The 26,321-nt window shown below is 38.6% G+C and overlaps 2 protein-coding genes across 2 annotated transcripts; one reads left to right on the top strand and one right to left on the bottom strand.

Annotated features, from left to right (window-relative positions):
* Positions 1–1,333: 1,333 nt before the first annotated feature.
* LOC132980826 (calpain-5-like) lies at positions 1,334–26,321 on the top strand. The gene is made up of 13 exons (XM_061047172.1): positions 1,334–1,547; positions 7,030–7,189; positions 10,906–11,037; positions 18,909–19,117; positions 21,065–21,257; positions 21,371–21,564; positions 21,936–22,013; positions 22,293–22,488; positions 22,609–22,731; positions 22,931–23,127; positions 23,664–23,785; positions 24,491–24,627; positions 24,736–26,321. Exons 2-13 carry the CDS (start codon positions 7,034–7,036, stop codon positions 24,910–24,912), a joined length of 1,914 nt encoding a protein of 637 aa, XP_060903155.1. The 5' UTR covers positions 1,334–1,547; positions 7,030–7,033; the 3' UTR covers positions 24,913–26,321.
* Positions 14,067–17,623, bottom strand: ompa (olfactory marker protein a). The gene is made up of 2 exons (XM_061047178.1): positions 17,473–17,623; positions 14,067–15,324 (listed from the first exon to the last, which is right to left on the bottom strand). Exons 1-2 carry the CDS (start codon positions 17,533–17,535, stop codon positions 14,893–14,895), a joined length of 495 nt encoding a protein of 164 aa, XP_060903161.1. The 5' UTR covers positions 17,536–17,623; the 3' UTR covers positions 14,067–14,892.

Genomic DNA, 26,321 nt, shown 5'->3' with positions numbered 1-26,321 from the left:
CATTCACACACCTTGTACAGTAAATCGTTAACTCCAGTATTTAAAATAACATCCACTAGAGGTCAGTGATGTATAACAAAAGCTTTTGGGGAACCTGTCCAGCTTTCCTTCATAAATTCTTTCCTAATGTCATAAAATAGTAGGGCTGTTCTTTTTTTATTTCTAGGTTAGAGGTTAATCTGTCTTTGCTGAATTTTCCTAAATGTTGCTTACTTGTTCAGATGTTCTTTCCATTCGCCTGATGGTAGTTTATCTGGTCAGTGGAATTACTTGTTAAAACTCTCAGGTGTGACTCATAAAAGCTGAAAACCTTCTTCAACAGTTGACTCTATTCTTGCTGAAGTTTGAGGAAGTCAGAGAATAAAGAACTGAAAGAATCTGACGCTCAATCTCATTAGCCACAAAAAGTCTGAATCTCATCTGTTGAGAGAAGTAAATCCATCACATATTTAAAGACAAAGGCATAACTGAAATGCAAATAGCCTATTTTAATAAATAACAACTACAAGGCATACAGACTTAAAAGTATGTCGAATTGACCATGACACCATGGTTCGACTTGAAACTGAATTGAACTCTTGGCCTTCAAAATGCAGCAGAAAACGGCCCCTTAATTTACGTGTTTCTTTGGAAGTCAGCAGTCATTGTGATTAGCTATTTCATGTTGTTTGTCTTTATTATTTATAATAATAATAATAATAATAATAATAATAATAATAATAATAATAAATGTCTTTATATAGCACCTTTTTTGAATAACAGATAATTACAAACAGAGAGAAGTCCACACAAATAAAAAATACATGTAAATAAAAAACAATAAGAAAGAAACAACGTGGCCCTAACGTGATTAGGGCCACGTTAAAAAAATAAAAATAATAATAAATATAAAAATAAAAATAATAATTTAAACGAATAAACTCGTAAATTTACGACTTTAATCTCGAAATTATTATTATTTTTTTTAACGTGGCCCTAATCCTCCGTCGTAATTAATCAAAGCCATATAATGAAATAAATTAAATAACCGATAAAAAGTCAACAAGATGATTAGACGATTTTTAAAAATCTGTTGTGATGACATTCCTGATCATTCCACTATAATGTCACTGAATGATATATTGAATAAACATACTTGCAACAACAACAAAAAAGAAAAATGTAAATCGGTGTATTTCCTTGTGAATAAATTATAGCCTACCGAATTGTTTATTTACTGGTCGAGTTTCGCTTACATCGAAGATTCCAATATTTCCGTGCCGCATGTGAAGGCATCAGAGTTTCGCTCTTCAGATGAGAGGAGGGGGGGTGACGGTTCCGAGGGGCTGGACTGGAGCTCCTCCTGTGTGTGTGTGTGTGTGTGTGTGGGTGGTTTTCCTTTGGATGTTGTAAACTAAACTCCAACTGGAAAGCTTCTCACATCAGCGACCTGACAAGAGAGAGGGAATAAAAAAAAGAAACACACACACCATCCTCCCGGGAAGATACGAGAGAAAGAGCAGCCGCGTGTTCCACCCACGGAGCTGACACTTAAAACACATCTGCAGGTAAAGACTAATTAATGTTAATTACGCTTTCTGTGCACTGTGACGATCTAACATCACATTCAACCATCTCAAGTTTCTCAGGAAATGTCACTTCAAGCTGCTTTAAACGGGTGTGGAGTTCAACTGAAGCTCAAACACTTGAATACACAACTTTGACGGGATGCAAGTGGAGGGATCTGTTTGAAACTTTTATAATGTTTGACAGAAAGTTGATTAAATTTAGATTAAATAAGAAGATCTACGGTTATACAGGACATCATTTCGTATCCACTTCCTTTACTTGAAAGATGAAAAATCTTGGTAAAAAAAAGAAAAGTTACCATCTTTTTAACCAGCATATGCCTAGAGGAACACTTTCAAAATAATATTAGCAAACTTTATGATCGTTGTTTATCTATGAGATATAGCAATAATAGGCTACCACAAATTACAAAGTAAAATGTCATGAATGAAAAACATCACTGACAACTTAACTCTAAGGTAAGACACGGATGTTTGGGGTTAAGATGAATGTGTAGCTTACATTTTTAATTCAGTGTTTTCACAATGGGCTGCATCGTGCATTTTATTTGGAAGGAGGACTTTACCACTTCCTGTCGATGTTGACGTAATGTGTTTAGCTTCACACTCTTTAAAAGCTATTCTGCTTATTCTGTCTTGAATTTATTTTGGGGAAGCAGTCCGTTTCGAAAAGCTGCATTCTGGTCTCATATGTTTTAAATATTAGATATGTCACACATCACCTTAAAGGCTCAAATGTAATATTTCAACATCTGCACACTGCATGGGCTGTTTCTCTCTTGTCGCCTGCTGTGGCATGTCTTCTGGTGGTGCCCATGTGAGACCACACCCATGTTTGGCTGGTATTACTTCTGGGCTTGCGCCATAATCAAACATCTGTGTCTTAAGATAAAACTTGTGGTCTATGAAGATTCAACTTGTCAGATGTTTTCATGCGATCACATATGAGGTCAATCTAAAGTGAGCTGTGTGGGACAATAATAAACAGAGCACACTCAAACACAAAAAAACAAACCACTTAATCTGGTAAAAAGCTGCAGAAAATGAGAAATAGGACTTAAATGCATGTGTTGACAGCAGACCGATTTGAACAGGTGACTTAAATTGCTTCCTGTCTTTAAAGCATTGTGCTCATACTGTATAAACAGCTTGTGTGTGTTTGAGTGTGTTTGGCTCATAAACATAATAAAATGATGCATTTTTTCTTCAATCAGTACAACTGAAGTAGTGGTGAGTAATTTAGGGATTTAAAAGGTGCTAAACCAGTTATGTGAAAGATTCAACTCGATCTTATTGTGGATGGTTTTGTTAGTGCTTTAAGTTACAATAATTTATGTAGTGGTGACTAACATAATAAAAAATGCATACATCTAGAGGTTAATGGTGCTGAAAGTGCTGGAAATGCTGTGGCATCCGTCTTGGTTTGTGGGTGTCAGTCACTCTGCAAGTTGCTGACTCATAGCGAAAGAGCCCAACACCATCAGACCTCCTCAATGTTCAACAGTTTGTGTCACACTACAGCAACATAATGAGTTTTTAAGATGTATGGATATATTTTTTAAATCGTTTATATCAACATAGTTTATGTTGCGATAAATATAATAATAATGATAACTTTATTTATATAGCACCTTTTTAAAAACACAGGTTTACAAAGTGCTTTGACAAACAAGAACAAACTAAAGCAAACACAGAAGAACATAAACAACAGCAAGAACATAACAAATGTAAAATACTAAAAATAATTAAATACAATTCAACAGAAAAGAACCCAAAGTGCACGATACACAACAGACATATATAACCCAACCATCACAAGAACCATCATAAGAACCATCATAAGAACCATCATAAGAACCATCACAATCATAAGAACCATCACAAGAACCATCATAAGAACCATCATAAGAACCATCACAAGAACCATCATAAGAACCATCATAAGAACCATCATAAGAACCCAACAACACGAGCTGAGACCAAGAGGACCAAAGATTTAAAAAGATTTAAGAAACTAAAAGAGATAAAAAGCAAATCAAAAGATAACAGCAATAAGAAGGTAAGAGCAGGAAAAGAAATAGAAACAAGTGGTTAAAGGATAAAAAAAACTATAATATTAATAAAAATAAAAAGTAAATATAAATAATAATAAATAAATGTATAATGTTATGTGTTTCTTCAGCACAGCTGCCTGATCGTCTGTTTCTCCTCTGACTGTCAGTCCGTCTTCATCCTCTCTCCCTCTTTGAGCGAGACACTAAAACTGCCTGCATGACAAAATACACATCTGTTTGTTTTTTGTCATGCAGGAAAGGCGCCCTTTCCTTTATTTCCTTTTATTTAAGGAACATTTTATTTAATACTTTTTATTTTTTATTTCACAAATGGGTTTGAACATGTCGACATTGTGCAGCTGGTTGTTAATAAAAGTGCAGAGATGTGACTTTTTTGTTCCATTTTGTGCAGCCGCATGTCACAGTTGTTGAAGAACTTGTTGTGTCAAACATGTTTTATTGATTGGAGAAACCGTCTGTGAGTTTTCAGTTGTCAGCTGACGGTATTTTATAGCCCATATCTCATTTTCTTATTTCTACATCTTTTCAATAGTTTTGTTTCTCTCTTCATCGGACCTGACAAACCTGTACCTCAAAGACTGTCAGAACTTAAACTTTTTACCCCGACCACATTCGACAAATGCGCTTGAAGCTATTTTCCATGTTGTCAAGCACACAAGCTGTTGACTCTCATTAACGTTTATGTCTGTGGAGGCTTTGAGTCTGTCAGACTTTCATCCTGTTTTAAAAATGTCTTTTCATGTACACAGGGAAGTTGTGAAACTACCTGAAACAGTCGTATCAATCAAGTTTATTATCGTTAAAGAACAAAAACTAAAATGCTAAATTCATTTTCTTTAACTGAAACTAAAATAAAAACCGAGGCTTTACCAAAAAAAGAGAACTAACTGAAACGGTATTGTGTGTTTACAAAACTAACTAATATAAAATAATAGCGTAAATATATTTAGTTTTTGTCTTTGACAGAAACATAGTGAGTGACACACAGCCTATCTTTAAGATCTGTCTCAGTTAAGTCAGTTTCAATCTTGGATGAGCTCGTTGACAGCAGAAATTACAACATTTGTTCTGTTGTTTATACAATGATTTATAGGGTAAGGGTTTAATGTACACAGACAATATCTTAATAAAACTCAGCATTTTCACAAATTAGAAATTATGAATGGACTTGAGCTTGTATCCTATAAAGGTCACACCTACCCATTCACACACTGAAGGCCGAGGCTGCTGTGTAAAGTGTCCCATCAGTATTAACTAATCCCTTTCATACTTATTCATATGCCACAGCCAAAGCAGCGGGAGCAACCTGGGGTCAAGTGTCTCCCCTAAGGACGCATCGACATGTGCCTGCAGGAGCTGAGGATCGAAGGGGGACCCTCAAACTAAACGTTAGAAACTAAACTAACAGCATTAAAAAATGTATGAAAACTGAAATTGAAAACAAATAGTCAAAAAAAATTAAATACTCAAATTACAAATCCCAAACCATTATAACCTTGGTATCAATTATTATGTCACAACAGCAGAGTGTTGCTGGCAGAGACTGTAAAACTACAGGATGTCACCACTCAGTGTTTTATCACCAACATTATTAGATTTCTTTTATTACTCAGGATCGGGAGAACTCTGTGTCAGAGACTATAACAGTTATTTTGCTCTTACCTTAACAACAATACATTCAGAATATAACCAGAGTGATTGTTGATTGTTCACTGTTGTGTTGTGCTTAGACCTAAATGTCACCCTTGATTATAACAGAGCTATTGTTAATGTTTTTAGTAACATCTCCATGTTTTGTTCGATAACATCCGCTGTGAACGAGGCCTGCTGTTAATTTAAAATCAAAAGAGCCAATTACTGCTGCACATGTTGAGAATATACAAGTTTATCTAGTTTTTATTAACATGTAAGAAAGAAGCACATCCCCCCCCCTTCTACCATCTGACCATGAGTCATGTCCCAGGCATGCTGGTTGTCTGGTCAGCTCAGTTTCTTCTAACCAGCCTGTTTCCCCGCAACAGCCAGAGAAAGAACAATAAGTAAGATTTTAACAACCGCTGTGGACAAAGTGGTATGTCTTGACTCTTTGCTCACCTTGTCATTTTCATGTATTTAGTGTTTCCTGACACAAAATGCAGTGTTCAACATCATCTTCAAGTGTGACAAACTGTCACACATGACAGATGATTGTAAAACCTTCCTGCCCCCGTGCCGTTTCCTTGGACAGTTGACCTCTAACATCTCCTCAGCGGCTGCCCCGAGGCCCCGGCTTTTTGACGTTACTTAACGAAGTCGCTGAAGTTCTCACTACAGCCATTCAAAGCAGCAAATTCACCTGAGGTAGAAATCCACCTCTTCACTCACAGGTGGAGAAAATCTCCTTCTAGTATGTCCACAGTCAAGGACCCTACACTCTCCACAGCCTCAGTCCCTTTCAGCTCAAATAATCAATTCATGTAACAGAGATTTAGCAAACCACATTTTTGGACAAATCTGTACTTATATTTAAAAAAGAAACAGAATTCAGTTTAGATAATTTCAGAGAATATCACTCACACAGCCTCTTTGATGCATCAGGTGTGCATGATCCAAAAGATATAAAAAGGTAACAGGTTTTTTTGCCTTTATTCAGAGGATATGTCAGTGGATAGAGTAGGAAAGTGGGGAATGACGAGCGACAAAGGGCCGAGGGTTACAGTTGATCACGGGCTGAACACTTTGCTGTAGCCGTAATGTAGCCGCTGAGCTAAACTGTGCTACTAATCAGACTTCCTTACTCCCTCTGATTAAGTATTATTAAAAAAAAAGTTCTAACAGTAGAACTTTATTTGTTGAACATATGGTTGTGTATGTTAAAAAGACATCCCTGTTTCCTCTGTTTACATCAGTTGATGTCTAAGTTCTTTAAAAGAGAGGAAGCTTCTTTTAAGTCACCAGATCAGGCACTTAATGGGTCTGCACTCTCACACACACACACACACACACACACACACACACACACACACACACACGCACACACATGCAAACGGAGGCATTCAACTTGCGTCATGTGTTTGCTTTGCTGGTAAGCTTTAGTCAAACATGACCGTCTGAGTTTGTGCTTGTCATCCTGTTAAAATGACTGGTGGGATAGCTTATCAAGTGTGTATTTGACTATCATTTGTGTGTGTGTGTGTGTGTTCGTGCACTTGCATGGTATGTGTGAGTTGAGGAAGGACATCCTTCGTTCTAATCCTTAACTAACTACAATATAAACACCTTCAGGAGGACATGGAGGAAAAGAAAACACATCATCCTTTGTGTACAAATATATTTTAAAAAATCCTGAGAAGTGAAATAAAGAAGATCAAGTCTTACTCTGTGTCTGTGTGTGTGTGTGTGTGCAGGGGGATGGTGGTTTCATATGTTGGCCAGTCTTTCTCTGCACTGAGGAAACAGTGCCAGCAGAAAGGAGTCCTGTTTGAAGACCCTCTGTTCCCAACGACTGACCAGTCGCTGTTTTACCAGAGCAACCGCATCGGGAGTGTCACCTGGAAAAGACCGAAGGTGAGAGAAAAACAAGTTTTCTTCAATGGTTTGCGAGACTTTAAAACTATTTCAGGGAAAGTGTCTCCATTGTTCATTTTCTAAATCCTCCACATGGTCCTCTTCACACAAGTGTATTAAAGTTATTTCCTTAGCTGTTGGCTTCAATCAAAGATAAAGAGTCAACTCACATTAGATAAACAACAACAAAGTGAGACTAAGATTACAAATTGATGAGTCATTGTAAAAAAAAAAAGTCAGGATTTTGCACCACATTGAGTTGATTCACTGTGGATATTCAGTATGGATGAAAAAAAAGGTCGTCAGAAAGAGAAGTGGGATTGTGGTCATGAGAGAAGTACAAAGGAGAGTATGCAAATACAGAGAGGGGGAGAGGTAACATTGACGAAGAGGAATTTATGGAATGAACTCGACTGAAAATCCAGTTCTGTCTCACATGAAGATGTTTCTGTCTGTCTGTATTTGATTATGTTTTTGTCTGCTCTTTGAACAAATATGTCAGCAGCCTAACAACACGTTTAGATGTTTCCAGTGGTTACTGAGTGATAGTAAATTGACTTAGTTTTGATTGATTGATAGAACTTTTAACAAAGTCTGATATTTGTCTTGCATCAGTGGCTCCATTTGCAACATAACAATTAAAGACAAGATAAAAAGATACAAACATGTACAGAGGCTATAGTCCTCACTGTAGTGGCCGTTGGTTCAAGTCCCCTGCATGTCATCTCCCACTCTCTCCTCAAAACATTTCATGTCTCTCTTCATCCGTCCAATCCAATAAAGACAAAAATAGCTAAAAAAAGATCTTTAAATAAGAAACAAACATTTGACACAACATTCAAACACCAAACAAATATTTAGAGGCAAGCTCGTAGTTAAAATGCAAACAAAACTGCAACTTCCTGAAAAGATAATCAAACACTGAAGTCACAGTGCCTCCCTCACCACAGCATGAAACATATTTTAAAGTCTTAAAGTGATAATTACAACACCACTGTAGGTTTTTCTTTCACTTTATTTATTCTCTTGATCATTTTTCAGCGAGTAGACGTCACAGTGTGATGATAGATAAATGATTAACTGAAACATCTTAACAAATAGCCTCAGTCTAGAATAAACATTTACCTTGCTGGATGTCACAGAGGTGTTTGATTAAACTGGAAGAACATTTTGAAAACCACTGCATGTTGCTGCACAGTTCTTTTTGTGAATGGTGTTGTTCATTGCAGCAGTTTCCATCACTGCAACTGTTTGATGATTTGAGATGGATGATGGGAAATATGATGCTCATAATGGAGTTATTGTCTAAAAGCTTTTCAGCTTCTATCTGCAGATGTTCCCGCTGCACACGGCCATGATTCATCAGAATCTGAAATACTTTGTTAATCCCGGGGGGAAATGTGGTCGTGACAGAAGCTCTCAAACACAACATAAAGTGGGAAATAGAGAATATAGAATAAAATAGAAATTTAAGTAGACGCTAACTAAGTTAAAAAGTTTGGGGTTTGCAAATAAGAAATAAGCTACAAGCACAGGAGCGACTGTAACAGGCTGGTTGCACGGTGGGCGCAATTGAACCACACAAGATAATGGTTTTGATTTATACTCGGATTCACATGTTTCTACCTGAGCAGGACAATCAGACATTTTTGTTTTACTTAAAGGGACGATGACTTCAGCCTCTTCACATGAGGCGTGCAAATATAACCATGAGGCTACCAGCGACCCCTAAAAATGTCTTTCTGTTAAAGTTTTCCTTCCTGAAATCCTCAGATTTCCATTGAACTTTGATGATGTTTCTCAGTTCAGGCCAGTTTATAGATTATAAACAGGAAATGTCATCTATTAAACCTCTTATCAGAACAAATAGTGTAGTGATTCTGAAAAATGTTGTTTCTGTCTGTGTTAAAAGGAGATATGGGATGGTTGGGCTTTGGTTTAACATGAGGACAAGACTTTTTAATTTGAGAATTACAGTTCTTTTTTTTCCCCATTCAAAGTCATTTTACTGAAAGTCTGGTTCAAACATGACATGCAGACGTTTGTCTTCCCTCAGTATATATACAGTGTAAAAGCACACACAGCTTAAATCTAAACTATAACGTGCTCTTGTTGTCAATCAGCGGTGGTCCCAGATGCTGAATAATTAAACAGGAAACTTAAAGCTTTCATATCGATCGATGTTATTGATCCGTCCAGGGAGTGAAGAAAGAGGAAACTTCTGATTGTTTCCCCCTAAACTAATCAATCAGTCTCAAAGTGAAACCTAAAAAGCGACTTGTTTTCAAATTCAAGTTTCTAAAAGTCCAAGAAATGATGTGAAATCGAAGGACAGAAAGTCAAAGTGAAACACATTGTAATATTCTGCAAAAATCATGTACAAATGTCTGTATGCAGCAGGTCAAACTAATGTTTTCTCTTCAAACCTGCTGTATTCATACGAGTGCTATACATACAAGAGGTTACACTGAGAGGATGAAAGCAAGTAAATACAAACATGATGAGTTGTTTCTAATAAATCATAAACACATTTTTAACAGAGAAAGTAAAGAGACACTTTAGTTTTTCTTTTTTTCAGTGACATCATTTTACACTGTGTGTGTGTGTGTGTGTGTGTGTGTGTGTGTGTGTGTGTGTGTGTGTGTGTGTGTGTGTGTGTGTGTGTGTGTGTGTGTGTGTGTGTGTGTGTGTGTGTGTGTGTGTGTGTGTGTGTGTGTGTGTGTGTGTGTGTGTGTGTGTGTGTGTGTGTGTGTGTGTGTGTGTGTGTGTGTGTGTGTGTACTGTATGTTTAAGTGGCTACAGTATGTGAACTTAAAATAGTGACCTCTAATTTAGTTACATGGCCGCACGGCGAGGGGCATTTAGGATCCTTTCTGGCGTGTTAACAATAACATACATCAGTCCGTTTGTCATGTCACTATACTGAAGAAACAACCTTTCTTTGCAGCGACTTCTGAAAAACATCTTCTGACAATTTGTGAAATAATAAAGTGCAGCTGATTAGCACGTCGTATGTCCTTCTTGAGATGTAACATGTTAATAAGTGTGGGGTACAATAAGCCTGTTATAGGTCGGTCTTTACACAGTTAGTGGTGTTCTGGGGTGTGTCTCTGGTTTATCCCGGTCCTATCATTTGGCTGCCGTCCTGTCAGTCGACCTCTGTGTGGTTTGTTTTGCTTTGAACATTCAAAAGAGATTATTTTTTTTAAACTCAACATAAGGTTGTTTTTTTTTTGACCCTGTATTTACCTAAGGATGGCTGAGTGAGTGCTCTCGCTCACGCCCTACTTCACAATCATCCACGCCTGGCAGCTGGCCAGTATTGACCACCTCTTGTGCTTGCTGATCATTGAACTGCTTCTATGCAGCAGCAGATAGGCCAGGGAAAAAAACAACACAGATATTGTAGGCATTAGAAAAGAACTGTTTATAAGAGGGAGAAGAATTGTAAAACTCAGCTCATAAATTCACTTTGAAAATGGGAGAAAATGAGATGTTTACCCGGGTTTGAAACCTTTTGACTTAAAGAATTGGTTATCTGTGTTTTAAACTATTCCATGAATGTGATGATCATCAAACGTTTCAAAGGATTTTCGCTCTAATCCTCTTTTTTGTAAATCATTGGAGTCAAGTAAAAAGGAATATATTGTATTTGAGATTGTAAGAAAAAGTAAATGCTGATTAACTACAAATTAAAATGTTCTTCTTCCTTGCAGGAGTTATGCAGCAACCCCCATCTATTTGTAAACGGCATCAGTGCACACGACCTGAACCAAGGCCAGCTGGGAAACTGCTGGTTTGTCGCCGCTTGCTCCAGCCTGGCCTCCAGAGAAGCTCTATGGCAGAAGGTGAGACAAAGACACGCAGACAAATCTGTAATCTCAACCTCTTTTATTGTTTGGTTGGTTTTGTTCTCCGGGCTTAAAAAAAGACAATATTAATATCCCCAAAAGAATCTGTCAGAAGACCTGGAAAACGAACAAAACATCAGACAACATCAAAAACAGACTTCACAATAACAAAACAAAAACTCAACAATCCAGAATCTACTGAAACAATAAATAACCGGCTACTCCTCAGAGCACGACATCAGTTAAAGACTTCAATAGAAAAGGTCAAAGGCACAGCCTCTAGTCTAGAGTGTGTGCTTTGGTCGGCTGAAGAGGTTGTGTGTGTAGGTGTGTATTTGTCAGATTTGTGCAACTGGGTGTGTGTTTGTTTTAGATTACACGACCAGCAACATCTGAAAAGTGACATGCCTTGAAACAATAAGAAAGAAACCTGTCAGCTGATTAGTTTCAGTGTCAGACCTTCAGGTCCTCATGTTATTGGTATTTTATAGACTGCTGCTGTACCAGGTCACAGACACTAAATATGGTGGGTTGTTGCATTTATAAAACATGGACAATTTTCATAACAGAAAACATTTATAATAATTCAAGTACCAAACATTTATGTGCTCTGACACAGCTCTGAGTAGGACTTTACATCCTAAACAAATAATATTATCATCTTAATATAGTGACTTCATGACAAGAAAACTTCAAAGTTAACGTTTTAAATATCTTAATTTAATTCTGAATGAGTTTAAGTCCAAGTCATACATAAGTCCAATGTAATATTTTTAATTTTAGAAATTAATCGAAAAATGTCTCAGGACTTGAGTTAGATGACTCTGCTTTAAAAAATAATTTAATCCATTAGGTGGCATCAGTTAGCTTCATTAACAGCTCAGTTTTTCAGAGAGGAGACAGCTTCCTCTGTACATTTCAGACAGTTGATGATAAATATTAAACCTTTTATTAATCAGATTTATATAAGTATTTAACTTTTTTTCAATCAATCATGTTATAAAGTTTTGATATAAAGAAAATTGAGAGTTTCATCTGTTTTAATAGCCTGACATCAAACTTCTGATTGGTACTTCTTTTACAAGATAAAGTCCATAAGTAGTTAGACAGCATAAAACTTTTATTTTCTATAGTAGACCTGACGGCTGGCTTGTTTTACCCACATAGTGTGTGAACAGAAGTGCAGTGGATTCTCTTCCTTACCCTAAAGCACGTCTGCAGAACATGTTTTTTTCTGTGTTTGTCAGATCAAACCTGTGAGACTTAAAGCTCCTTCAGACATTTAAAAAAAAACATGACATCATTGTAAGAGTCCTGGCTGTGGGTGTGCATCGTGTGCTTCCTCGCTGCGTCTTTCCGCTTGTCGGTTTACTCACGTCTCCGCTGTGCTCTCCGAGGACGTCTGCAGCGCTCAGTTTTCCATCTGCTGAAGGGAAACTTCATCTCGTTTTAGGTGTTGTTGCCTCGGTGGAGCATCCAGTTGTCGTGAGACCCGTCGATGGTCCAAAAACAAACAAACACTGGTCCTTAAACACTTAGGCCTCTTGTGTGATGAAGGAAAACCAGACACTTCATTTGAAGACAGTTATGACCTCATTATTTTGGACCAACCTGAAACGACTTGTAGTCACAATCCTTTAGGACCGTCTCTTTAAACGTGACTTACTCTCATTTTAGATCAGATTTAAACTCCATCTTAAAATGCATTTTTAATTTTGAATGTATAAAAGTGCTTCTGTAAGATGTAGTCCTCACATTTTCATTGCTTCTAATATTAATTCTTAATGATTTGTATTCAGCACTGATACAGACCTGATGTGTCTGTTTTCTGTCTTGTGCTGATTTTGCAATTTGCATTAATTTTGTGTTGCCATTTATTACACAAGGGTCATAATTCAGCTGTTAATATTTGGTTACTCATCTTTTAAATTTTATTTTTTTTAGTCTTTATTGGTCAACTTAAGAGAGACAGGAAATGTGGAGAGGCGAGAGTAGAAATCTCTCAAATCCATCAAAGGGCCGAGGTTGCACAGAGGACTGTAACCTTTGTAAACTGGGCGCATGCTAAACCAACCGAGCTAAACCAGTGCTCCATCATTTATCCTTTTGAATCAACATTCATCAAGCAGATAAAGATTTTGACAAAACCAAAGTGACCACTTAGTAGCTTATCTGAGGCTTTCATTTATGAATTAAAGTTTCCCTTTTTTTTTTTTTTTTATTAATTGTAAACAAAACTTGCAGTGATGTAAAACCTGTTTGTTGCCGTGGTGATGCAGCGCTGCCTTTCTGACTCTCCTCAGTGGAGAAGCAAAAACGACTCTGCTACTGGAAAATGAAATTCTCTCTGTCAGGTCACAGAATATTACAAACAGCTGATTCACAAGTTTTCCACTTTTAAATACATCTTAAAATATTTTCTGTTTGTAAGTTGATCCATGAAACTATTTCAAAGCACCTTTGCTAATCTCCAAACTAATCACAGCATAGAGCAGAGGTCAAAATGTGAACTATGAGTTACTGTATGTTTCATCGTTCAGAGAAATAAAGAAAGGAATATTTAGATCTTATATTTGTTGAACATTGGGGGTTAAGAATATCAATATCGTTTTTTTGTCTTCTGTAATGTCACAAAGAAAAAACATTTTCAGGTTTGTAAGAAGATTTTTAGTTTTTTTGTATCATCAGGCCCCCCCCCCCCCCCTTTGAGATGAAGATCTTTGTAAGAAAGACCTGAGAAAATCAAACGTTCATTGACTCAATTAGAAAAACAGTTCAGCTCAGAGACACAAAAGAAGAAATATATGAATTTAAATCAATCACATTAACCACAAAATAAACTTAAGATGCTTCATTCTTATATACATTATTTAAATGAGAGCATAATTGTGAGGTTGATAGGGTAATATTTAAAGACCTCTGTCCATCGCCCCCCTGCCCCCCCTTTCCTCTCCCTCTATCCACCGATTAAAATGAGAACACACAGGCAGCTTTCAGTCGATATTTAATAGATGTCACTCCATTGATCTCTGTTTTGTGTCAGGCCGACAGTCATGCAACGTGAATATTTGATATTCCACTCACAGCCACTCGTTCTGCATCTATCTGATACTCGATGAGGGATGAAAAGAACTCCTAAACAAAACACAACAACATCGACGGAAACAACAGCTCTAAGAACAAGTCACTCTTTAAACACACGTTTCATCACAATATCCAGCTGAGCGGTGAAGGGATGATTTATTTACAAGAGGAATATTTGGATTGTAGTTCAAAGTTTTTGTATTCAAAAGGTGATCTTATTCAACATTTTAATTTGTGATGAGTTATAAAAAACTTACTCATTTGTTTTATATCATGTGAAGAAAACTCTTGTCAGTGGAAACCTTTTAATACAATCCTTAACATTTGTTCTGTTGTTGATTTTAAGATTTTGATCTTCTGAGGAGCACCAGGAACCAAAACTTTACTTTTACTTTTTTTACTTTTAAACAAAGACTAAATGAAGCGCGTTCATATTTGTTCTATCTCAGGACTGTGTGGTCTTAACTTAAAAAGTGTGCCCTGTTTTGTGAGAAATACTTTCTTCAAAGCTCGTGTGCCAGAAGTCCTTCAAAAACTTTGACCGAGCTCATATAGGGGAAATTAAAAACATACTATTTGTGCTAAACTTTTAAAGCCAACAATCATGAAATTTGTATAAAGTTTGCAGATTTGTGACTATGACTTTGATATCTGAGTGAATTTGGATTTTTCTTTGACTCACTCAGCTCTAGTTTGAGGCTTTTAAAGGTCAAAGATTGAACAAAATATTGCACTCTACATGGATTCTACTGACAAGAAGTAAAAAAGTCATTTCTCTGGAGTGAACTCCAGGGAGCAGCTAAGATTGGCTGCCTCCGCTCCATCCTTCAAAGCCAACAGGAAGTACATAACCTTCCTGACCTTTGCCAGCTCAGCAATCCTTTCGCCGAACTCCAGCATATCCGCCTCCAGCCATTTGAGCGGGGAATCCTCGGGGTCGTTAGCGTTCCGCCAAAATGTTCCGATGGGCTCCAGTAGCTGGCGGGTCATCAGGTTGGTGAGGTCGGGGGTCCAGAGTTGGCAAATGCCTGTGATGGTGACGCGACCGTGGCCGGTTAAGGAGAAGTACCAGCGTGAGAAGTTCAGCTCCTGATTGTTGAAATCCAGCCGATACACGAACTCATGAGGGAGAAGGAGACGCTCGCCGTCCTGACGCTTCTGCCCCGTTTTCTGCAAAGACGACACGCGGAGACGCATCATCTACAGAGGAGATAAAACGACACGTGGGAGGCAATCAATGACATGGAAAAAGAGAAGGATTGAAGAAGAACAGATGACAGAAGATGAAGCCAAAAAAACATTTTGGAGAAGAAGAAGAAGACACAATTTAAAGACAAAAGAGACTCTTGAAGCCCCTACAATTCTACAATTCTACAATTCACTGAGCAGACGCTTTTATCCAAAGCGACGTACATCAGAGAGTAAGAACAACACAAGCAAGGATCTGGAAAAAAGGGAACAATGTCAGTAAGAGCAAACGATCAGCTTTGAGTCTGATTGGACACACAGGTGCTGACAGGAAGTGACCAGAGGCAAAGCACAACATTGAGGGCAGTTCTTGAGAGCTCTAATCAGTATAGAAACCATCTTATAAGTCGTCGTTATCAAACAAAAACCATCGTCATTACCATCATCATCATCAATAATATGGAGACCATCATCATTAAGTTAGTAGGTATTCATGAAAGAGCTGGGTCTTCAGCTTTTTCTTAAAGGTGCAGAGGGACTCTGCAGATCCAATGGAGTTTGGAAGTTCATTCCACCACCGGGGGGCGACAGAGGAGAAGAGAGCCCCTCTGCCAACAGTTTTCAAATTATGTTCAGTTCAAGGACTTTAATTTTTCATTGACGTTCAAAAATAAACTCTAATTCTGCTTCTGCTTAACATACCTCTCATTCTTTAACCCCACATCTTTGCACCTTTTTGCCTTCATTAGGAAAGCTGAATAGAGACAGGAAATGGACGAGTAGAGAGAGAGGGGGGATGACATACAGCAAAGGGCTGAGGTGGGATTTGAACCCACAGCCGCTGCGCTGAGGCCTATTGCCTTTGTACATGGGGCGTGCGTAATAACCACTAGGCTATCACGCCCCAGTATGTTTGATTTTTAATAATTTAAACATTTTCTAGAATATGATCTGAAAACATTTTGGTGTTACACAAACTCGTTATTGTCCATTTTTAAAGGAAGACACAAACTGTTTGAGAATGGAAGTATGGAAACAACCAGCAATTACGTCCATTATCCGTTAATCTGATGATTATTATCTGGAGTCAACAAATAATTATTTTGTTTATATAATGTCAGAAAACTTTCTAAAGGCTTTCACAACACAACAGAGCCTGAGAATCTTTTCTGGTGCTTTCACCAGTCAGAAACAATGAGAAGTAATGTAATGAGAAGAAAAAGCTCAATTATTTTCTTTCCACCAAATAATCAAATAATAACAAAGACAATGTGGTATCGTCTCTTATTAGTACAGTAGGGTTTTCTTTATACTGCACGTGTTGCTGGAGCTTTTTTGACCTCTTGTTGTATCAGTCCAACATTTAAAAACCTACAGATTCTTAATAAATAACTTAATGAAATAACTCAGAATAGTAGAAGAAGAACATGTTTCAGAGGCTGGTTCAGGCAGATTTCTGGTAATTTGCCGTCAAAAAACCTTTTTCTAATAAGTTCTGCTTTTATTCACATATTAATCATCGGCTTATCAATGTTGCACTGAAACACACTTCTTTCTGCAGAGTTCATTTACATATAAACATGTGATGACACAAAAGCTGATGACCTCCACCGACGCTGCCAGACAGACGGTTACATCAGACGGAAAGAAAAACGTTTTTAGGCAGAGTGCCAGGCTTTTACTCCGTGTTATAACTCCTCTGATGAGTAGAGATATTGATCAGTGCACCAGGGACATCAAAGCACCATTCAAAACTTTACAAGGCGGTCCATTACAAGGCGATTAAAAGTTTATATATGGGAAGGTCCTGCAGACTTCTGAGGTTGCTGAAAAAGTTGCAGTTAAATTGATTTTTTTTTTTTAGATGAAACATTTTTTAAAATGCGGCTTTGTAACATTAAATAAAAGTTTCCTACAGTATGTCTCACATCATGAGAAATCAGAAATTGCAACATTGATCCTTGCTAATTTTAACGTGTATTAAAGTGCTCCATTTCACCTTTTTTTTCAAGTTTTTTACCTTCTGATTTCAGAAAATAGGGTATAATATTTGATTAAAAAAAAATGTTATTTCTCAAAAAAAAAAAAAAATTGCAATAGCAGAAATTATAGGCACTATCTCGTAGCTGAGGTGTTATCATTTCAAAGTGAGAGCCTCACCTCGGTCAGCGCGGGGTCTTCTGTAAATTCCAGCACAATTGCGTTGGCAGGAGCATTGTCCATGTCTGACTTTGAGGAGATAATCCTGGGTGAAGGAGAGGGCAGGCCTGCCTGTGTGTGGATGGATGCTGTGATGGATGGAGCTCTGATAGAGTTTCTCATATACCCTCTCTCTCTCTCTCTCTCTCTCTCTCTCTCTATCTTTCCTCATAGGTTCACATCCTGTCTCTCCTCCCCTTTCCAACTATTTCCATCACAGTGAAGCAGTTTTTCACTTTGTCCCCAACCTCCCCATCCCCCATCCTGCCCACAGGGTAGATCTGTCAGGGTGCATTGATTGTACACCAAAAGTAAGGGAGGGTGGTGGAAAGCATTGGTAGATGAAATCAATGTGAAAACAGCAGCAGTCAGAGCAGTTGTTTATCTTCTGCTGCACTCTTTTCCATCCTGTAAAGCCTGGCACGTGTTGAATCTGCACCAAAGTGTTTAGAATATGCAATTCAGGAAGGAGGAGATGTAAACATCAGTCACACTTTGAACTGTGTATACTTGATGTTATCCAGTCGGAAACAAAAAAAAACAAAAAAACTTGTCACATCTCCTCATCTCTGAATTCTGTGGATCAGGTTTGAAATGTCTGAATATGAAATGAAAATACTCAAAGCTTTTTTTTTTTTTAAGGCGTTAAGGAGGTGGGTGATGTGTGAGGGTGCTAGGCAACAGGAGGCACTGATGACGTACGAGAGGGAACTCTGGGAGGTTCCTGAGGGCTTCTGGGAGCTCGACTGGTTTTGGCTCAATGGATCAGTTATTTATTTATATCATGTACTTCAGTGAGGATTGTTGAAGTGTGTGTGTGTGTGTGTGTGTGTGTGTGTGTGTGTGTGTGTGTGTGTGTGTGTGTGTGTGTGTGTGTGTGTGTGTGTGTGTGTGTGTGTGTGTGTGTGTGTGTGTGTGTGTGTGTGTGTGTGTGTGTGTGTGTGTGTGTGTGTGTGTGTGTGTGTGTGTGTGTGTGTGTGTGTGTGTGTGTGTGTGTGTTGGTGGATGACGGTGTTAAGGTGTTGTCTGCTGGGATCTTAGCTCAGGATATGGGTGGATGGCATTCCCTTGTTAAAAACTTTCTCAGTGTCTCGTGTTAATTATAGACGAGGAAGGTTAATTAAGGGAAAACAAGTTGATAAGGTGATGTTTTTTAACTTGAAACTACAAACAGGTGTGTGTTCCTTTTAAAAAAAAAAAACTATTTCCAGGAAGTAAAAATCACAAAGGGATCGCTTTAATTTGCCTTTTCTACAGATAACTCAAAGTCCGCCTTCTTTGTTTTTACTCTTCATTCTGGATTCAACTAAATGACAAGATGATGACCAGCCTCATGTATTCTGTGTGTGTGTGTGTGTGTGTGTGTGTGTGTGTGTGTGTGTGTGTGTGTCCCCCAGGTTATTCCTGACTGGAAGGACCAGGAGTGGGACGAAGACAAACCTCAGTCCTACGCCGGGATTTTCCACTTCCGGTTTTGGCGGTTCGGCGAGTGGGTGGATGTGGTGATTGATGACCGGCTGCCCACAGCGAATGGAGAGCTCGTGTACTGCCACTCAAATGACAGCAACGAGTTCTGGAGCGCACTTGTTGAGAAGGCGTACGCCAAGTAAGCACATAATACATTCCTACATGAGTGTGTGTTTTTGTGTGTGTCATCTTGTCATTTAGTCGGGGTACGGGGTGGATTGTGGAACGGGTTGGGTGAAGAGCTGAAACACACCACAAATATTATAAAATTCAGAAAAATATACAAAAAATATATTTTAGACGGGTATATGGAAGAGGGAAAGTTATTTTAGGGGTATTCCTTTATATTTTGTAACACTGGGTGGATATTAGGATTGTTATTTATTTTATGGGGTAAATGAACTGGGGATAAGTTTGTATATTTGTTGTAAATAATTTATAAACTAACAGAAGAAATGTAACATACGGGTAGAGATATATAAGTTTTACTTCTTCCTACTCCTTTTCAGACACTGTTACTTTTGTCTTTTTTTATTTTGTTTATCTTATTTTAAATTTTGGGTTTGAAATAAAATCATTCATTCATAACATGTTCATCTTCTTTTTTCACTATGACAGAAAGTTAAGTGCTTTTAAACCAATGAGCCTTTTTTTTCTTTTGCAATTTATCACATAGGGGTCCGACGCTTAAGAAACACATAAACACACAACACTTGAGTAAACATGATCCTGTTTGAGACATCCAACTTCACTGTAAAGTAGAAGTGCAAGTTTCAAGCAAACCTGAGAAAACATGAATTTAGCACAAGATTAGAGAGAGGTGGAGAAGGGATATGAAATGCAGATTTCATCAAAATGTTTAGAGTAAACTGGCTCCATGCAGAACCTTCTAGTCTACCTCAAACAGCTTTGCACTTCATGCCACAGCTTTATTGGCCATTTATGCTTAAACACACAAGGAATTTAACTTCTGTAAACTGTGCAGCCCCCAGTCTCTTTGTGCAAAGGTATAACATTAAATATCAACAATAAACACAAAAATAAACAAATAAGCAAAGACTAATATTTACAAGACTAAATAAGATAATAGTGCCGTGGTGAGTAGTGCAAAAGATGCTGAAGTAAACATGAGGTCGTTTTTACAGTATTTACTTTAAAAAGTGTGCGTGGATGATCATTTAAGTTAAGTTAAATCTGTACATGTACATTCACAGTGACAGGTCTGACACTCTACACAATCACACACAAAATGCGGTACCTTCAGGAGCAAGTTGAGGTTTAGTATCTCTCCTGAGGACCCCACATACTCAAGCAGCCAGGGACTGAACTGCCCGACATATGATAAGAGGACCCACTTCACATCTGAGCCACAGCAGCCCAACATGTAGGATCAAATATATGATCACATGGAACATATTAGGGACTGAAAGTCTAAATATTTTGACCTTATTTAAATGTTTAAACATCTTCATATTGATCTAATTACTTTGTTAAATAGAAAATGGGCCTCTCTATAAATAGTGTATGTAAGAAACTTTCGGCTTATTCTACTGGTTTTGAAACTGTGTAGTATGAGTGGATGATTGCTTAATGTAGTTCAAACAGCAGACACTTAACACCCCGGAGGTGTGTAAACATTTCAGCGTCATCGCAGCAAACGGCAGCTGTTTTTCTAATCCATACTGGTTCCTCACTCCTCCCACCTCTTTATGGGATTCAAACAGGCGGTGATGTCATGCTTCTTCGGGGTGATACAGACTTTGCATAAAGACTAAAAAGTCCCACGAGGCAAACTAACAAGAACATACATCATTACATCGCCTTTATTAGACATTCATTTCATAATGGTTCAATGTTAATTCAATGTCACTTACACATTTTTATATGCAAAATACAAGTCATAGATGGAGTTTACCCCAACAAATAGAGGTTTATATTATGACCTATTAATGAACAGACTATTTCTCAAATGTGCTCATGTCATCACTTTTATCTGCAGAAGAACTTTCTTACATGTGAAGAATGTGATATGTATTATTTAAGATCTTTGAACGTAAGCCGAAATCAATATTTTGTGTGGTTCTAGGATGTGCGGATGCTACGAGGCGCTCGATGGGGGCAACACTGCGGATGCTCTTGTGGATTTCACCGGGGGTGTATCAGAGCCCCTGGACCTGGTGGAGAAAGGATTCAAAGATGATCAAGAGAAACGAGACGAGCTGTTTGAGCGAGTCCTGAAAGTCCACAACAGAGAGGGCCTCATCAGCTGCTCCATCCGGGTGAGGAAGGACACAAAAAACAACAACACAGTGGCTTAATCAATAAATGAATGGATTTAGGATTTGAAGTCTGACTGACTGAAAGTGGGTTTCCACTCGCTGCGTCATTACAGGCGACAACCGCAGCAGACATGGAGGCGAGGCTGGACTGCGGTCTGGTGAAGGGTCACGCGTACGCAGTGACGGATGTCCGCAGGGTGAGGCTGGGCCACGGCCTGCTGGCTTACTTCAGATCAGACAAGCTCACCATGATCCGCATGAGAAACCCCTGGGGACAGAGAGAGTGGAACGGGCCCTGGAGCGACGGGTGAGGAAGAGGAAGTGTGGCGGCCGGGGTGGAGATTTAAACAGGAAAAAAAAAGCGTAAAAAGGGAGAGTTGTTCTTGTCCTCGGGGATCATTTTTGGGAACAGACTATAAAATGATTTTGAAATTTGAATAAGGTTTGACATCACCTTATGTCCTTTAAGTCAAATTCCAATCTCTGAAGTTACTCGTAACCATAGCAACAATACAAATGTAGTGGAGTACAAGAACTGATTCTGACAGTAGTGATGTGGAAATATAACATATAGATTTTAAAAATAATTTTTAAATGTGGTGTTACCTCGGTTACTTTTTACTGCCTTTCTTTATTTGTTATACTCAGACATTATTACTCGCCGTCTCTTGTTTGCAGCTCTGAGGAGTGGAAGAAGGTCAGTAGCAGTGAGAGAGAGAAGATCGGGGTCACTGTGCAGGACGATGGAGAATTCTGGTGAGTTTTTAAACAACACTGCCCCCTGTTGGCAGACACTCTGTGCCTGCGTGTGGAGCTTGGTGACTTTGCACCTGAAGTTGTATCATCAGTGTATGTAGGCGTCCCCCCTCAAGGGTTACCTTTTTTCATTAATCGGCTTATTCTTCTAATCACATCCTCCAGATTTAAACGTCCCTCTCTCTTTGTGGAAGTCCTCATTCCTCCTCTTTCATCATAAATACTTCTGATCTTACCGTACTTATTCTCCTCTTCCTCTCTCTCTCTCCCTCCGTCCAGGATGACATTCGATGACTTTATCGCCAACTTCACAGACCTCATCCTGTGTCGTCTCATCAACACGTCCTACCTGAGTTTCCATAAGACCTGGGAGGAGACTGTGATACGAGGCTCCTGGATACGCAACGGCGACACGCTCCTCAACCGAACTGGTGGCTGCACCAACAACAAGCAATCTTTCCTCCAGAACCCACAGGTGTTGTTTTCTCTCAGTTATCAGGAATGATGGGATTTGGTGTTCCTCTTGAATAGTGACGCCTCTGAAAGAAGGAACAAACTCCATTATGATTAAATGTTTGTTTCCCCTGTTTTGTAGTACGTGTTTGACGTGAAGAAGCCAGAGGATGAGATATTGATCTGTCTGCAGCAGAAGGACCGCCGGGCGTCCCTGAGAGAAGGACGAGGGGAAAACCTGGCTATTGGCTTTGATATACACAGGGTCAGTTCAGTGTGTTTCAAAGACAGTCATTGATGTTCTCACAGAATCCTTCAGCTCTACGTGTAAACAGAATCTTACAATCTTTATGTAGAAGGCTGTTTTATTAAGTATTTGTATAAGTCAGAGCTTGGAGGTCGCAGAGGGAGATGTAATGTCCTGAGGACAGTGAAACACAGCTGCTGTCTCTTTTGTTTTTCAGGTGGAGTTAAACAGGACTTACCGTATGCATGCTACCCAGGAGAAGGTTGGTGGGAGCACCTACATCAACTCGAGGTCTGTGTCTGTTCGGATCGAGCTGAAAGAGGGGAGGTACGTCATCATACCCACAACCTTTGACCCCGGTCTGGAGGGAGAATTCCTGCTCCGCATCTTCACCGACGTGCGGTCCAACTGCAAGTAAGAAAACCCTGGGATGTTTTAATGCAGTTGTGTCTGTTTCTGGAGTTTATGTTCATCAGAGTCATTGGATATACTGTAATATTCAAGTTGAAAATGGGAAGTGCTATTTAAAAACAGACAAGCTTGAATTTAAATTCTACATAAATCTCTGATAAACCAGTATGCATTAGAGGCTGTGCACAAGTCTTAGTGACTCAGGAAGCATCTAGACTGCCTCCTACTTCTCCCTGTGCTAACTTTCAGCATTGTGAATTACTCTTAAACCCAGAATTCAGGGCGGTTTTAAGAGAGGAGTGTCATGCATGTTATTTCAATTTCAGTTTGTTAGCTTCTTTTTATTCTTCAGATATTTTTGTGATACAGATCTGCAGCAAGTTTGAATTAAAGCTCTATATAACAAACTCTTACTTCACTCTTAATTTAGAGATTTTAAAGGACAGCACTGGGGTTGATACTGCAGCTCATGTGCAGTCAGAATAACGTGAAAACAAGACATCCCTTTCCCTGTCTCATTCTGTCCCCCTGTGCTTCAGAGAGCTAACTCTAGACAAGCCTCCAAAGACCTGCTGGAGCGGTTTGTGTGGTTATCCCTCTCTGGTCACTCAGGTCCACGTACTGGGGGCTGCTGGACTCGCAGGACAAGACTCTGATGGAGGTATATTTTAGGTTTTCACACCAACAAAAGATTTTGGACTTAAATTAAGATTAAGATTTATTTTATTAATATAAAAGTCTGTTATATTATATTTCTCTGAATTTTTGTGATTTTGCATGATTTTTTTAAATTTTTAATTTGATCACTTTTCTTCACTTGAACTACAAACTCTGACCTGCTTCAGCTGAAGCAGCTCCAGTGCAATACCAGTTTTTACCAGTAGGGAGCAGCAGCAGCAGCTTTGTAACGTCAGTAACTGGTGCTGCACATCTTTCATAGTGATGTCACACCCGGCTTGTGTGGCAGCTACAAGGCTCATATTCATGTTTTTGCAGTTGTTAAAAACTAGTAAGGCTTAAAAAAAATCTCTCATCGCTGAACCTTTTTTATTTCCATCTTACCCGTTTGTTTTTAACCTATACATGGAAAACATTTCTTAAAGAAATACTATTTTCTTTTGAGTTACAAGAGCCACATCTGCTCTAATGATTAGTTACACTTTTTGCAATATGACCTTGTTTAGTTGTCGTCTAAGCTTGTAGCCTCTGATATACAAAAATGGGTTTTTCATAAAACAATGCTACAGCTGAGTCAGAATGAAGATCAGGTTTGCTTGAAACTTGCACTTATAAATTGACAGTAAAGTTGCACGTCCCACACAGGATCATGTTTTCTCAGTTGTTGTGTGTTTATGTGTTTCTTTAGCGTCGGACCCCTACGTGATAATTAGTTGTGAAGGACAGAAGGTGCGCTCTCCGGTCAGTAAGGACACACGGAGCCCCGCCTTTGACACCAAGGGGCTCTTCTACAGGAAGAAGGTCAAGCAGCCAATCAGCATCAAGGTGTGTGTGTGTGTGTGGTGGCTCATCATAAACTAGTATACAGATGTGAATTCTTCTCTTCTATTCAAACTGTGAATTTTATTTCTCACATCTTTTTTTTTTTTTCAGCTCTACAACCACAACCTGCTGATTGACTCCTTCCTCGGTCAGGTGACCATGCCGGCTGAGCAAGGTAGCTTCCAGCAGACGCTCCACCTGAAGGGAAGGGGCGATCGCAGTGACAGCGACCTGCCCGGAACCATCACTGTTGCCATAGTGACCAGCTCACTGCTCAACACCATCTGAGACAGAGCAGTAAAACCTGTGCTGTCAGGGGTTCACTCCCACTATTGTATTGAAGTTTACCAAATAACAAGTTTACCACTAAAGATTAGTCTACATATCGATTTACAATCCTTTTTAGGGAGTATCTGAAATCCTTCATGTCTGAGAGAGATACTGCAAATCATTCCTATCGAGGATATAAACATTGTTTACACTTCTTAAGTATGGGAGTCCTTTTTCCTCTGGTCGAATCTCACTATGTCCGTTTATACTGCTTTTTTATATTTCCTTCTTTTCATTTCCTTTTTGTTGTGTTTTATTTACTTTAAAAGGTATTTATGGCATAGAAGTCGAAAAAGAAAAGTGTTGCCAAAGCATCTTATATTTTATTGATAATATCGTGTTATATTTGTATATTGTCTTAATGATTCTCATGTCGTCTATAAAGCACTTTTTATTGCCTTGTTTTGAAAGGTGCTCCATAAATAAACTTCCCTTTCCTTGAAGCGTAACACCTTCTTCATACACAGCCTGCCATGAGAAATCATCTTTCATTTCGATTTAAGATTCAGGCGACTTCATTAATCCCAGATTAATCACTACCGAGTCATTGAATGTCATCACTATTAGAGTGATACATTAAATGAGTCATGACGCCAATGCTAACCCTGTAAGGCGTGCTGCAGGTAACCCGCTCTGGAATTGGAGCTAATTTTATCAAACTCTGTGAAGCACCACTTTCTCCTCACTCTTCAAAATGTCTCAGTACTTGTGATTAATCTGCCTGAACAATCCATACAATACTTAAAGTTGCCATCTGTGAACCCAAATCTGACTCCTGCCCATTCTCCACCTCCTACGGGACTGAGTGACACAACAACCCCCATCCCCCCTCCAGCCCCCAGCCACTGTAAGGGCCAGTGAGTTTTTTTGGAGATGTGCGCAAATTTCACACCTCCCTGAAAAAAAGGGTTTTTATCTATAAAGTCTTCTTTGTCTCCAGAGAGAGCCCGACAAAATCTGATGAATTGTCTCCTAATTTAAAACCACTATGAGTTAAACATTGTTTCTCTGCAGTTTAGTGTATTGGACAGTATTAGTGAAAAGGTGAAATCGGCCAGTCGTGCCTCAAGCTCCCGGTCAGACTGGCCAGTTTGTTCTGTCTTAGATGCTTTATATTTAATATGTGACTCAAAGACGACTTTGTGTGTTCCTCCCCTCTATGTTTTTGAAAACATCCAATAAATGATTTCCACTTTGATTGTTTTAGTTTTATACAAACGGTTTCTATCTGTGGTGTTTCTGCTGAAAACAAATGTATCAGACTGTTTTATTATCTTCAACCAACAAATGGAAAGTTTCCTGATGTATAAAAAATGGTGCATTGAGGTCAGTCTTTATTGTGGTGAATAAAAAACACAGTCTTTAAA

This window comes from Labrus mixtus, chromosome 9 (assembly GCF_963584025.1).
Source record: "Labrus mixtus chromosome 9, fLabMix1.1, whole genome shotgun sequence".
Lineage (NCBI taxonomy): Eukaryota > Metazoa > Chordata > Actinopteri > Labriformes > Labridae > Labrus > Labrus mixtus.
The sequence above is the reverse complement of the archived record's forward strand: the minus strand, read 5'-3'. Positions and strand labels throughout refer to the sequence as shown.